The sequence below is a fragment of the Pelodiscus sinensis genome, chromosome 2, assembly GCF_049634645.1.
Source record: "Pelodiscus sinensis isolate JC-2024 chromosome 2, ASM4963464v1, whole genome shotgun sequence".
NCBI lineage: Eukaryota > Metazoa > Chordata > Testudines > Trionychidae > Pelodiscus > Pelodiscus sinensis.
Genome location: NC_134712.1, coordinates 195,116,836 through 195,131,360, shown reverse-complemented (window position 1 = coordinate 195,131,360; position 14,525 = coordinate 195,116,836). Strand labels below are relative to the sequence as shown.

The window sequence follows — 14,525 nt, the reverse complement described above, 5'->3', positions numbered from 1 at the left end:
AAAAAAAATACACATAATTAAAAAAAAGATGTACATGACTACTGTTCCCTGGATGCACACAAATGAGAGATCTACATCTTTTTATAGTTGATCTCATCCTGAAGCAATAAGAATAGAAAGTGAAGAGTGTACACACTTAAGAGTGAAATATGTCAGTATAAAAATTAAGAAACAGATATTGGTATATCTAAAGAATTACAGTATATTTCAAATATTTTGTAGTTGCTAAGAAAAAATACAAGCTTTACATGAGAAAGAGTGACTGCTCCTACTTTGCTCTACTATCCTGAGAAGAGTCAATGTTTTCTTTCCACCTTCACATCATTCTGCTCACTGGCTTCTACTCTGTTGTCACTGAGCATAGTCAGAGCAATGACGATTTATTTTTTATGCTCACAGAGAATTATTAAGACAGTTTTCTTGAAAGTAAAAAATAAAAAGGTTAACTGACTCACTTCTCCTGTAGCATAGAAGTCATTTTTCTGATAGTCTGGAAAGAGCTGGAAAAACTGGATGAGCGCACTGAAACATAAATAAAAGTATAAATCAGGATTACACAGAAATTAATCTCACTCCAATTAAGCAATATATGTTAAAGTAGATTTACTCTATATACACAGCAGAATCCCATGTAAAGTTTTATAAGATGTTTGTCAGGATTAATACTCTCCATTAGAAAACTCATATCCCTAGGGTCTATGACATTTAAAAAAAAAAACCCTACTTTTCCTATAATGAGTGTGTGAAATATCCTGCTCTGGACTGAGCAATCTTTTGCCCCAGTGTTCACAAATTTTCTGGAAAAAGCAGCAGAATTAAAGATCACAGGCCACAGCATTTTTAAATTGATGAGTAAAGAGCAAAAGTTTTTGAAGCAGCATATTTAGAGTTTCAAGTATCATTTGAAAAGTTTAACTAACTTTTGTTTTCCCTCAGTCTCAGTGGAACTCCTTTTTTAACAGTTTCAACTAATGAAGCTATAACAGTCCTGTAGAAGGAAACAAAGAAGTCCTTCAAAGAAGGCAGAGAGATGAAATTGCAACTACCTTTGACTTATGACCATGCTAAGAAGGGTGCTGTCTTGGCATAGTAAGTATGCTTATTAAGTTTGCAGATGATACCAAGCTGGGAGGGGTTGCGACTGCTCTCGAGGATAGGGTCATAATTCAAAATGATCTGGACAAATTGGAGAAATGGTCTGAGGTAAACAGGATGAAGTTTAATAAAGACAAATGCAAAGTGCTCCACTTAAGAAGGAAAAATCAGTTTCACACATACAGAATGGGAAGCAACTGTCTAGGAAGTAGCACTGCAGAAAGGGATCTAGGGGTTATAGTGGACCACAAGCTGAATATGAGTCAGCAGTATTATGCCGTTGCTAAAAAAGCAAACATGATTCTGGGATGCATTAACAGTAGTGTTGTGAGCAAGACATGAGAAATCATTCTTCCGCTCTACTCTGCACTGGTTAGGCCTTAGTTGGAATATTGTGTCCAGTTCTGGGCACCGCATTTCAAGAAGGATGTGGAGAAATTGGAGAGGGTCCAGAGAAGAGCAAGAAGAATTGTTAAATGTCTAGAGAACATGACCTATGAGGGAAGACTGAAGGAACTGGGTTTGTTTAGTTTAGAAAAGAGAAGATTGAGGGGGGACATGATAGCAGTTTTCAGGTATCTAAAAGTGTGTCATAAAGAGGAGGGAGAAAACTTGTTCATCTTGGCCTCTGAGGATAGAACAAGAAGCAATGGGCTTAAACTGCAGCAAGGGAGGTTTAGGTTGGACATTAGGAAAAAGTTCCTAACTGTCAGGGTGGTCAAACACTGGAATAAATTGCCCAAGGAGGTTGTGGAATCCCCATCTCTGGAGATATTTAAGAGTAGGTTAGATAAATGTCTATCAGGGATGGTCTAGACAGTATTTGGTCCTGCCATGGGGGCAGGAGACTGGACTTGATGACCTCTCAAGGTCCCTTGCAGTCCTAGTATTCTATGATTCTTTCTGAAGCGGTGTCACAGAATAACCTACAGACACCACTGTGACAATAACTGGGCAACCAACACTTAGGAGCTGTGTCTACATTGGCACCCCTTTCCAGAAAAGGGATGCTAATGAGACACTTCGGAATAGCAAATTCCGCGGGGGATTTAAATATCCCCCGCGGCATTTGCATGAACATGGCTGCCGTTTTTTTCCGGCTCGGGGTTTTGCCGGAGAAAAGCGCCAGTCTAGACTGGATCTTGCAGAAAATAAGCCCTTTTCCGGAAGATCCCTTATTCCTACTTTCAAGGAAAAGGGCTTATTTTCCGCAAGATCCCGTCTAGACTGGCGCTTTTCTCCGGCAAAACCCCGAGCTGGAAAAAAGCGGCAGCCATGTTCATGCAAATGCCACGGGGGATATTTAAATCCCCCACGGAATTTGCAATTCCGAAGTGTCTCATTAGCATCTCTTTTCCGGAAAAGGGTGCCAATGTAGACAGCCTGAAGGTACAAGGGTCCATTACTAAGTTTATAAGATTGAAAGAATTTACCAACGCACTAGGCAACCACAAGCAGCATGGCTGGCAACCACTGGGGGCCCCAGAGCAAGGTGTGTGTGCGGAGGGGGGGGATGTGGCAGCTCCGTGCCACAGGAAGGGGCCTTAGTTAGAAGGGGTGGCGGTGAGGTGCCACAGTGCTGGGCCTCTCCCCAGCCCTCAGAGCTGTGCAGAACAGTGCTCTAGTGGTGATTCAAAGGGGTCTATGGCTCCAGCTCCTGTACTACAGCAGTGGCAGTGGCCAGAGCTCCGGTCCCCTTTGAATCGCTGGGCCACAGGGCAGCTTCTCCCTTTATTCCCCCTGTCAGCAGGTCTGAACACCGGAAAATACATTTAAAAAAATAAATAAATAAAAGGTTGAGATTTCACAGGCAGCTAAAAATCCTGACCATTTCTGCTCAGTTTCCTGTAACTAGACCCAAATTTCTTATGAAGCTTTTTAGACTTGCTTTCTTTCTCTCGCCTCTGACTTGCAGGAAAGGGGGGTGGGATGCATGAAAAATGAGAACCCTATAAAAGGGACAGCTGAAATCAGTTTTCTACACTACCCTTTGATTAGCTATTCTTCAGCTTGGAGAGCCTGAAGCTAAAAGAACTAAAAACAGCTATAAACAATGAATGCTTTGAATTAGCTTTTCTTTATATATGTTATGCAAAAGGAGATGTGTCACATGCCTTCAGTAAATAGCCACATAGAAGGTCGGCTGGCATTTGTAACAAAATCTTAGAGAAAAATCTCTAACAAAAAGCAGTTCCAAAATTTAAGACATTACTTCTTGAATTCCATATTAAAGCCAAGATGTCTGCCAGCTAAACCAGTAAACTATTTACTATGGGAGTAACACAAACAAAAAGGTAAGTCTGAACATATGGTGCTTCAGAGGAGAAGACAGACAGCAGAGGCTCCATCATGCCAGGTACTTAGCACGCTGGCCCAACTGAGCAGAGCACTTTAGCATGGAACAGCAAAGCCCTATGCTTAAGTGCTTAGCATCCTCTAGGACTGTGGTGTCCAACACACTAGCCACTAGCCACATGTGGCTATTTGGCCGGTTGAGTGTGGCTAGGTCGCTGTAGCAATAGCCACTATAACCATGTAACCATGATTCTAAGATCAAATTCTAATGTTTAGGAATACGGACATGCATCCCTCAACAGATTTTGTGATAAAGTAAATATTCTTAGTATAAAGATATTCAGTGGAGCATTCTGCCCTTCTAAAGATTCTGTTCTGCAAAAGGACCAGTGGAAGGAGAGAATTGAACTTTTACTTTGTTTTTTTCCCAAATCTCACAAACAAGCAACAAAAACCTCTCAGCAATAGGGGCAGGCCACCCATTTTGAATAAGTTATTAAGATTCTCAAGTCCTATTCCAGCAATAAACCTATGCAAACAGATCCCCATGTTCGTAAAACTTCACTGGAGTTTCCTGCTGCAGCTCTCAATGCCAGATCTCAACCTAAATCTTGATTTACCAGTACTTTGATCGCTTTAGAGATATGTACTGGCTGAGGAACCTCTGGCAAAAGTTTGCTAAGGAAGGGCTGGGAACCACGAGGAAAAGAGGCTGCCTAAAAAGAGGACGTTTCAGGTAGGAGATTTATTTGTTTTATTTTTTCAGACTGACACTTAGAAACCAGCAAGAGGAGAAAATGGCCATTAAAAAGCATTAACCGAAATCAAGGAAACATTTAACCAAAAGTGTCTATAGAAAGTACAGAGAACAAAGGAATGGAGCAAGGCATGAAGGACAGACAGACTTTCTGGAAAGCTCAAGAAATTCTGCTATGGTCCCGGTTTCCTATATCTAAACATTAAAGGTTCAGCACAAGATACAAAAGCACACTGAAGCTGGCAATTTTCCTCATTGTTTTGAGTCCCCATCTATCCCCCTCTACTAATGTCTCCTTAAATGTTTAGTATTTTAATTTTGTTCAACATACTGGTTACTGAAACAAATAACTAGGGGCACTTAAAAGTTCATTCCTGCCCTAGAGAGTTTATGGAATTCAGCAATATTCACCATATGTGCTGCAAATCTCTCTAGAACTAGAATGAACTATAAGTGTATCCACTACATATAATCCTAATGTTATGCAAAAATTCTTAGTAATAAAACAAATACAATTATTTTCCGTAAATATTAATTAAAATGTTTTTAGAAGCTGGCCAGAAGAGGTCAGCAGTGCTAGCTTTCGGGAAACAGAGATGGACAGGAATGAACATAAAGAAAGAAATGGAGTAAGGTGGCACAATTTACCTGTATAAATCTCTTCCTACATCATCTTGGTTTACTGCATATCCCGTATCATCGGTAAAACTAAAGCCAGTGCCAACCTGAAAATGAAACAAAAACTCATGAGATACGAGAACAAAATTGCTTCTAGCTCCTTAATGCTTTATATTTGGGGGAGGAGGGGCGCGGGGAGGAGGAAACTATGTGGCAAAATAATATTGAATTGAGTGAGAAACCATATACTTTACCCAAAAAATGTAATTTAGGTTAAAACTAATGATGGCATTTAAAAAGTTAAAAACTTTATTTCTGTACTCAAGACAGACTTATTCTCTGTTCTGTTTTCAGAGCAGGTCATCTCACCAAATGGTGCAAAACAAACCCTAACTTTCATCTTGGCAAATAAGAAAAAGTGGCAATATATTCTTGATCCTTTTCTAAAATTCCAAAAATACTTTTAACTATACTTTGTTAGTAATTTGTAAATCACAGTCCATACCTATCACACTGTAGCATGAAGAGTCTTCCAGTATCACATAAAGTGATGCAACTAACATTTGTCAAATTCTCCTACATGTTTAAAAAATAGATTACCACAAAAAAGTTTCAGAATGGAGCTTGAAAGTAGAATTATCAAGACAACTTTTTAAAGGTATACATTTCTCTCACCTGTCCCTTTACAACAGAGGTGGGGAACCTTTTTTGAGTTGGGTGCCACTGACCCACACAAAAAAAAAAAAAAAAATCAGTCCGGAAGCCCCATACCACACTTGTGAGAAGCGAAAAAAAACCCAAAACTCTCACTGATGTGGCCCCTGACTGAGAAGGAGAAAGACACTCCCCACATTCCCCTCACGCACCAGAGCCTGGGGCTCCCAGGCTAGTAGATTCTTTGTGCTCCAGCCTCACGGTAGAGCAGTGGGGGGGCTAGAGCACCAATGCTGGGGTGGCCCTGAACCTAAGGGGACCAGATCCAGGCAAGCTGGGGATCACATCCAGCCCCAGGGCCTGAGGTTCCCCACCCCTGCTTTACAATATAAAATAGACAGTACACCTATGCATACACTTTCATATTATGTACTTACTGGATTGTCAATGTAAAGCATGGAAAATTTAGATGTCCAAGGAAACTTCCGTTTATACACTATTAACAGAAAAGGCATTCCTGTCAGTCATTACCACTTAAGTTATGTAATCAAAGGATTATGCTACAAAACGTACTAGCAAGTAGCAATATACAAATTCTCATTACTCATTCCCATCGCAGAAAAAGACAGACATGTTCCTATAGCTTATTTCAATGGTTCAGGTTGGAAACAAACATCATACTTAATATTAATATGCTGGTGAGAAAATTAAGCCAAGTACTGTATTTTGCGAATATATTCCAGGTGGGGCTAGTAGCATCACCCATTAAGCTTGTACGGCAGTTCCTCATTATAAGTCCCTATTTTCAGTTTGTGACAGGGTGTGTCAACCCCACACTGTAGCTGACAAGAGTGACCTTGGTCCAGCTGGCTGAGAAGGCTCCACCTCTACAGCCCTGCTGGGCATGTTCCCACTGGAGGCTGACTACAAAAGTTTCTGGGAGCAGCTCAGTCAGGGCTGACTGCTGAAGGGGAAGGAGGCGCTGAAGGAGCTCCTGGGGAGGAAGCGCAGCCAGACCAAACAGAAACAGCCTGGCTGAGAGGTGCTACCTGAGGAGCTGCAGAACCAGAGTGAGACGACGAGGAAGACATCTACCAGGTACCGGCGGGAAGCAGCCCAGAGCAAGGAACTGGTCCCTGAGCTCTGTGTGTTGTGGCAGGATTCCCTGCTGAGAAAGCAGTGGACCGAGCCACTGCCAACAGGGCCCTGGGTTGGGACCCAGACCTGGGTTGTCTTACCCCCTCCATAGATACCCCCTCGTGGGAGAGTTTTCCCTGCAAATGGACTTAGGCTGTTGGGCCGTATTATTCTGGATATAAGGAACTTACACATGAACTTAGCCCATTGGGCTGTACTACCCTGAGTAACAGGAACGTGCATATGGATTTGGGCCACTGGGCTGTATTACCCTGAGTATAAGGGATGCGCATAGGGACTTAGACTGTTGGGCCGTATCACCCTGAGTGGCAGAGACCTGCATATGGACTGGGGTCATTGGGCCACAATACCCTGAGAAAAATGCCAAGGGTATAGATTGAGGCTGTCTAGCCACCCTGTGACTTGGTGACGATCAAGGCACTCCATCAAAGGAAATTAGGCTTGAGGGATCTCCAAGGGTTGGTCACCCCTCACCACAGTTGCTTAGAACTTTGCCAGAATAACCATTTTGGCTGATATTTCCTTGCTCTGTCTGCCTCAGGTTGATGATAGAAAAGATAGACCAATTTTTTGAACCTATTGTTTCAGACAAAACCGATTCAGTTGTTTCCAAGGAAAGGCCTAGGGAAAATACGTTGTATTGTCCACGTTGAAAAATTCTAGCAACTTAATATTTGACCAGCTCTAGCACCGTATATTTTAGAGCAGGGGACTTGAAATCTGGCAGGAATTGGCAAGTATGTCAGGGATGTGGCTTTTGTCACCTCTGTTACAAAAATCCCACAGCTCCCAACACATGCTCAGTAGACTTTAGCAACTAAGACCTGCTCAAAGCTCTCAGCTCCTAGAGTTGACCAGACTACACATGCTACATTCCCTCAGAGCAACTAAGCATGCTCCAGCACAGGGATATGGGGTTAAGCTGGACTTTTTTTTTTTTTTAATAGCTGTTCTGGGTCAAGCAGTGGAACTGAGAGCATGGAGCCTGTCTCTCCTCTGTTCTAAGTGAACTCCCTGATGATACCCAAGCAGCAAGGAGATGGCACTAGTGAAATCTCATTTTGGAGGAGGCAAAAACCAGAGCAAGAGAAGAAAAAGGCAAAGACTGGGACAAGGAGTCTGGTAAGATTGGGACAGGTGAGAGAAACTGAGGGCCAAGCACAGTCTTGCACTGGGGGTTAGGGGCAAAGGAGGAAGAAGTTGGGAGCCAGTTGGCTTAGGAATAGGAGACAGATTGTACAAGTTACTGAAGTGTGGCAGGGAGAAATAAGACAGGCTAGGCAAATAGCCTGAGACAAGAAGCCAGGAAGAGGAAGGGGCGGGGGAGACTTAGCTAAGGAGCTGGGGAGGAAGAAAGGGAGATTAGATGAGGACCCCAGGGAAGGAGACTAGAGGCATGTCTACAGTACTATATTAGATTAATTTACAGCCACTATAGTAATTACTGAGATAGTACACTCCTCCTGTTGGTGGTGTGTGTCCTCACCAGGAGCATTTCTACCAACTGAAGAAGGGCAGTGTGGAGGGTTGAGTCCGAAGGCTAGACTCTCTGAGCAAGGAGCCTACAGACAGCAGCCTAGTTGGGGTTAGGAAAGCCAAGGGGAAGATGTGCTCTCACTAAACTTTCATGTCAATTTCACAGCTCCAGCATGGAGGGCAGAGGCAAAGGCAGCAGCAGAGGTGGCAGCTGGCTCCCCAGGAGTGGGGTAGGAGCCTGGGAGTAACCATGAATATTAACCAATAAGTGCAGGGCATGCTTATCAGTTAACTGTTTACACATTTATACTTCCACATCCCTAATAATAATAATAATGACATTCCAAATTTTTGAATATTAAAGTAACCTACTTTTTTTTAAGTTTCATTTGCTTTTGCCCAAGGAGGGGTGTGACGGGGTGAGGCAACCCTGCACTAAGGGTGCCCCCCCCCCCCCCCCAACGAGGCAGAGAGAAGCGGCGCAGCTTTTCCTGCTGCTGCCGAGGATGCGGTCAGCGGGGCAGCTCGGACGCGCCACTCAGCAGGCGGCCCCGAACACCACGGGGGGTGACGGGGTGAGGCAACCCCGCACAGAGGGTGTGTCCCCCAGCGAGGCAGGGAGAAGTGGTGCGGCTTTTCTCGCAGCCGCCGAAGATGCGGTCGGCGGGGCAGCCGGGACGCGCCACTCGGCAGGCGGCTTAACCGACGCAGCCCCGAGCACCACGGGGGAAGTGCCCCCCGTGCTGGGAGAGACGGGGGCAACAGGAGAGGAACGCCATCCTGCCAGCCTCAGAGCGGGCGGCCCTGCAGATGCCCCTGGGCAGCCCTATTCCCCACTGATGCCGGTGGCAAGGAGGATGCCGGGGGTGAGTGACGACAGCTGGGGAGGACAGGGTGGAGCCGCGGGCGAACGCAGGTGCAGGCGTTCTGGAGGGGAGGGGGCGGCACCCTCCCCAGGTATAAAAACCGCAGAGTCAGGAGGGGAAGGGGAGGCGAGGAGGAGGAGTAGGACGCCGGATGAAGGGACTGAGAGGCACAAGGAAACAGCGGGACAAGCCGACTGGTGAGCGGACGAGCGAGGGCGTGAGGAAGCAGCCCAGGGCAGGTGCATACTCGAGCCCGTGGGCTGATGTGTTGAGGCTCTGTGCCCCATCAGCCAGGTTGGGGGAGAGAGGTTAGTCATCCCCGCCTTGGGGCCCTGGGATGGGGTCTGGAGAGAGGGTGGGCCCGGACCCCCCTCATCTCCTCGCTCGAGGGATCGTCTGGGTGACCAAAGGGAGGGTTGACCAGACACCATTTAATGAAGACCGGGAGTGACTGAGACAGTGAACGGGGCGGCGGGACTGCCCAGGACGGGGTGAGCCCCTGTACCCCGTAACACCTGGTGGAGAATGTGGGTACTGGCCCCCGAGTGGAAGGGGGGGGGCGCTAGAAGAGCCGGGGTGGCTCTAGAGTAAGGATAAGGGTGGAGGTTTGTGTTTTTAAGGGGACCGCCAAATGGAGCCGGCAAAGGTGTTGGAATGGGTGATGGAGAACCAGCGTCAGCAGCAGCACCAGCTGACTCAGATCGTGCAACAGCTGGTGTTGCAGTTCCAAGAGCAACAGTGGCAGCTGGTTAGAGAGCTCACAGAACATCAACAGGTGGTGGAGGCCCAACGAGGGAGAAGGGAAGCCCCCTTGCCAGAGGAGGAAGGCGCAGCTGGCGGGGCCCAGTTGCCCATTCGATTAGCAAAGTTGGGCCCAGAGGATGACGTGGAGGCCTTCTTCGTGACGTTTGAAAGGGTGGCCACCGCGGCAAGATGGCCGGAAGAACACTTGTCAGGGCCCACCCAGATGGCGTACCGGGGGTTACCCGCGAGGGATGCGTTCCACTACTATAAAGTGAAGGAGGCCATATTAGATCAGGTAGGGATAACTCCTGAAACGTACCGGCAGCGTTTCCGGTAAGAACGATACCGATCAGGAGACTGGCCCCGTGTGGTGGCCCACCGCCAAAAGGAGTCCGGGATGCAGTGGCTGGAACCTGAACCCAAGACGGGAATGCAGGTGGCTGAGATAGTCATTTTGGAACAATTTATACAGATATTACCCGGGGAAGGACAGAGGTGGGTTCGACGGCACCACCCCTCAACCCTAGCGGAGGCTGTAACCTTGATGGAGGATTTCATGGCCGTGGAAGGGACAGAGGAGCGCGGGAAGACTCCGGGAAGTGGTCAGCCGGGCAGGACACCAGTCGTGAGTAAGGGCCCTGCCGGGCGGGGAGAGCAGAGGCAGCCAGCAGTGCCGGGGTCAGCATGGGGGCAAAGATTAGCACCCGTGTGGCGAAACCCGGTAGAGGAACCCAAGGGTGAGAAGGGGGGGCCTGCTAACGAGAAAGACAGCGGACGGAAGGTTGGGCCACCTAGTAAGCTGGTACGTTTCCAATGAGGGCAGGAGGGCCACTTCCACCGGGAGTGCCCCCTAATGGACTGTACGTTTGGGTCAGTGATGACCTCAGAAGCCCAGGACTGCAAAAACCTTCCGAGTAAAGTAATGGCGAGGATAAAGGTGGGGGGGCCGCGTCGTGGAAGTACTGGTGGACTCCGGCTGTGGACAAACAATGGTGTGGGCCAACTTGGTCGAAGGGGGAGCGGCTACCGGAGGGCCCATTTGGATGCAGTGTGTCCACAGGGACATCCGCCCTTACCTGACGGCCTGGGTACGGATAGAAGACGGACGGTATACGGAGACGTGGTGGGTGACGTTAGCCCCAAACCTGGCATACCCAGCGCTATTAGAATATGACTGGCCGGGTCTGAGCCCCCTGCTACGACAATGGGGGCAGTCAGCGACGCCACCAGAGAACAACCCCGGGGAAGAGGTACCAGAGGTGACATAGGTAGAAGAAGCCCAAGCCCCGGTTATCGGGCGAACAACGGAAGGGTCCAATCCGACTGACACCGGAGAAGACGCTCAGCCGGTTAACCTGGATGTAGACGAAGGCGACTTCATCCAGCTTCAGCGTGAGAACCCATCGCTCCAACGAGCCTGGGAACAAGCCGCAACTCCAGACGCAGGAGACGGGACTCAAGAGATCTACGTCCAAAGCCCCCGATTTGAGGTACGAGGGGACCCAGGAAAGGGAGGGACGCGAGACGGTACGCCAGTTGTTAGTCCCCACCCGGTACAGGTGGCGGGTGTTGGAGTTGGCGCATGCCCACCCATGGGCCGGGCACCTGGGGCAGGAAACGACCCAGCAGCACGTACTGCAAAGGTTCTTCTGGCCGGGGGTGTACCGGGCTGTTCGGGACTTTTGTGATTTGTGCCCCCAGTGCCAGCAGACGGCCCCAGCGGGGGTCCCGAGGGCCCCGCTTGTCCCACTCCCAGTAGTCGGGGTCCCTTTCAAGCGGGTGGCTTTCGACCTGGTAGGGCCGGTAGAAAAGTCGGGCCGGGGGCACCAATTTATATTGGTCTTAATAGACTATGCAAACCGATACCCCGAGGCAGTCCCGTTGCGGTCCACCACGGCCTCCGTGATCGCGGGAGAACTGATCTTTGCAAGGGTAGGGCCCCCTCGGGAGGTATTAACGGAACAAGGCCCGAATGTAACATCCCGGATAATGAGCGAACACTGCCGGATGTTGCGAATTAAAACACTACACACCTCCGTGTATCACCCCCAAACTGACGGCCTAGTAGAATGATTTAACAAGACGCTCAAATCTATGCTAAGGTGGTTCATACATGACGATCCCCAAGATTGGGATAAGATGTTGCCAGCCCTGTTGTTCGCCATCAGGGAAGTGCCCCAGGCTTCCTCGGGGTACTCCCCGTTTGAATTGTTGTACGGGCGGCAACCACGGGGAATATTAGACCTGTTGAAAGAAAACTGGGAGGAATAAGAGTCGAGGGCCCGGGGGACAGTCCAGTATGTGCTGCACCTCCGCGAAAGGTTGTGGGCCCTGGGGGAATTAGCAAAAAGCAATTTAGAAAAGGCCCAGGAACACCAGGAAAGCCGATACAACCAGGGGGCCCGATTGAGGGAGTTCGCACTGGGGGACCGGGTCCTGTTGCTATTACCAGACCGGGACTCTAAGTTGATGGTGAAGTGGCAAGGCCCATTCTAGATCCTAAGGAGGGTCGGGAAGGTGGACTATGAGATAAGATTACAGGGAAGAAAGAAGGACACTCAGATATATCATGTGAACCTACTAAAGAGGTGGAAACCCCAAGAAGCACTCTTTATTGATCCCCGGCCCCCCGAGTTAGACCTCAGCCTTGGTGTGAGACGGAGAAGGAGCCCTGGATAGAAGAGGAGCTGACGCCCACACAAAGGAAAAAGATGGAACAGTTGCTACAGACGTTTCCACACGTACTGACGAGCCGACCAGGTAAGACCACTCTCGCTAACCACGAGATAGACACTGAACCCGGGAAGAGTCCGTAACCCCCTCAGGCCATTACCATGGAAGTTGTGGGATCCCGAAAACAGGAGTTACAGATGATGTTACAGTGGGGGGTAGTGGAAGAGTCGCATAGTGACTGACGGAGCCCAATAGTGTTGGTTCCAAAAGCAGACAAGACACTACAGTTCTGTATAGACTTCCGTGGAGTGAATGCTATCTCATGCTTCGATGCCTACCCCATGCCTCGGGTGGACGCGTTGCTCGAACGAATTGGAGAAGCCCAATACCTCTCCATGACTGACCTCACGGAAGGCTATTGGCAAATCCCCCGGCCCCCGAAGCCAGAGAGAAGACCGCCTTCGCAACCCCCTTTGGGCTATACCAATTTGTGACTATGCCATTCGGGCTCCATGGCGCAGCTGCGACATTCCAGCGACTCATGGATCAAATACTGCGGAAGCACCAGACCTACGCTGTTGCGTATATAGACGACATCGTCATCTTTAGCACAACCTGGAGTCAACATCTGAAGCATGTGAGGGCCATACTCGAGACACTGGCGGAGACCGGTTTGACAGCAAATCCAAAGAAATGCAGGTTTGGACGCCGGGAAGTGTCATACCTAGGCTATACCGTGGGGGGAGGACGTCTGAAGCCCTTAGTAGACAAGGTGAGTGCGGTGCAGGACTGTCCTTTACCGGTAACCAAGAGACAGGTACATCAGTTTCTGGGGTTAGCAGGGTACTATAAACGGTTCATAGCCGACTTTGCTACCCTAGCGGCGCCGTTGACGGACATGACACGAAATAGCCAACCCCAAAAAGTGTGCTGGACCAAGAGGGGCAGGAAAGGCGTTTGACACCATCAAATGGCGCCTCGTGTCCGCCCCCATATTGCGAAAACCAGACTTCTTGAAACCGTTTATCCTGCAAACGGATGCCTCGGAGGTGGGGTTAGGAGCAGTACTAGTGCAGGAAGTGGAAGGGGAGGAACATCCAATATTATATATGAGTCGCAAACTGTTCGACTGGGAGAAACACTATTAGACTATTGAAAAAGAGGCCCTGGCAGTCAAGTGGGCCATTGAGGCTTTACGTTATTATCTTCTAGGAGACTGGTTCCTACTAATCACAGACCACGCACCATTGAAGTGGATCCAGTCGATGAAAGAGACAAATGCACGAATAACGCGGTGGTATTTAGCTCTCCAACCGTACTGTTTCCAGGTGATACACCGCTCAGGAGTGATGCACCAGAACGCAGACTTCCTATCGTGAAGCGTGGAGGGGACAGAGGGGCAAAAGAATCCCCGGAACTCAACTTAGAGGGGGAGGTGTGTGACGGGGTAAGGCAACCCCGCACTAAGGGTGCCCCCCCCAACGAGGCAGAGAGAAGCGGCGCGGCTTTTCCTGCCGCTGCTGAGGATGCGGTCGGCGGGGCAGCTGGGACGCGCCGCTCGGCAGGCGGCTTAGCCGGCGCGGCCCCGAACACCACGGGGGGTGACAGGGTGAGGCAACCCCACACAGAGGGTGTGTCCCCCAGCGAGGCAGGGAGAAGCGGTGCGGCTTTTCTCGCCGCCGCCGAAGATGCGGTCAGCGGGGCAGCCGGGATGCGCCACTCGGCAGGCGGCTTAACTGACATAGCCCCGAGCACCACGGGGGAAGTGCCCCCGTGCTGGGAGAGACGGGGGCAACAGGAGAGGAACGCCACCCCGCCAGCCTCAGAGCGGGCGGCCCCGCAGATGCCCCCGGGCAGCCCTATTCCCCACTGATGCTGGCGGCAAGGAGAATGCCAGGGGTGAGTGACGACAGCTGGGGAGGAGAGGGTGGGGCCGCGGGCGAATGCAGGTGCAGGTGTTCTGGAGGGGAGGGGGCGGCACCCTCCCCAGGTATAAAAACCGCAGAGTCAGGAGGGGAAGGGGAGGCGAGGAGGAGGAGTAGGACGCCGGATGAAGGGACTGAGAAGCACAAGGAAACAAGCCGACTGGTGAGCGAACGAGCGAGGGAGTGAGGTTGGGGGAGAGAGGTTAGTCATCCCCACCTTGGGGCCCTGGGATGGGGTCTGGAGAGAGGGTGGGCCCGGACCCC

At 49.5% G+C, this 14,525-nt stretch overlaps 1 protein-coding gene and 1 long non-coding RNA gene across 4 annotated transcripts in view; one reads left to right on the top strand and one right to left on the bottom strand.

Moving 5' to 3' along the window:
• CPVL (carboxypeptidase vitellogenic like) overlaps positions 1–14,525 on the bottom strand; it is a 118,243-nt gene that overhangs the window by 62,797 nt on the left and 40,921 nt on the right. For both annotated transcript variants that reach the window (XM_075922148.1, XM_075922149.1), the window contains 3 exons: positions 5,857–5,915; positions 4,796–4,872; positions 456–522 (listed from right to left, as the gene is read on the bottom strand). In XM_075922148.1, coding sequence (XP_075778263.1) covers positions 456–522; positions 4,796–4,872; positions 5,857–5,915 — 203 coding nt within the window. The remainder of the gene's footprint in view (positions 1–455; positions 523–4,795; positions 4,873–5,856; positions 5,916–14,525) is intronic.
• LOC142827310 (uncharacterized) lies at positions 6,381–8,845 on the top strand. 2 transcript variants are annotated; one of them, XR_012901975.1, is made up of 3 exons: positions 6,381–6,517; positions 7,525–7,699; positions 8,220–8,845. It is a non-coding gene; the product is annotated as an uncharacterized LOC142827310 (long non-coding RNA). The 2 variants fall into 2 exon arrangements; XR_012901974.1 differs by having other exon boundaries at positions 7,525–7,714.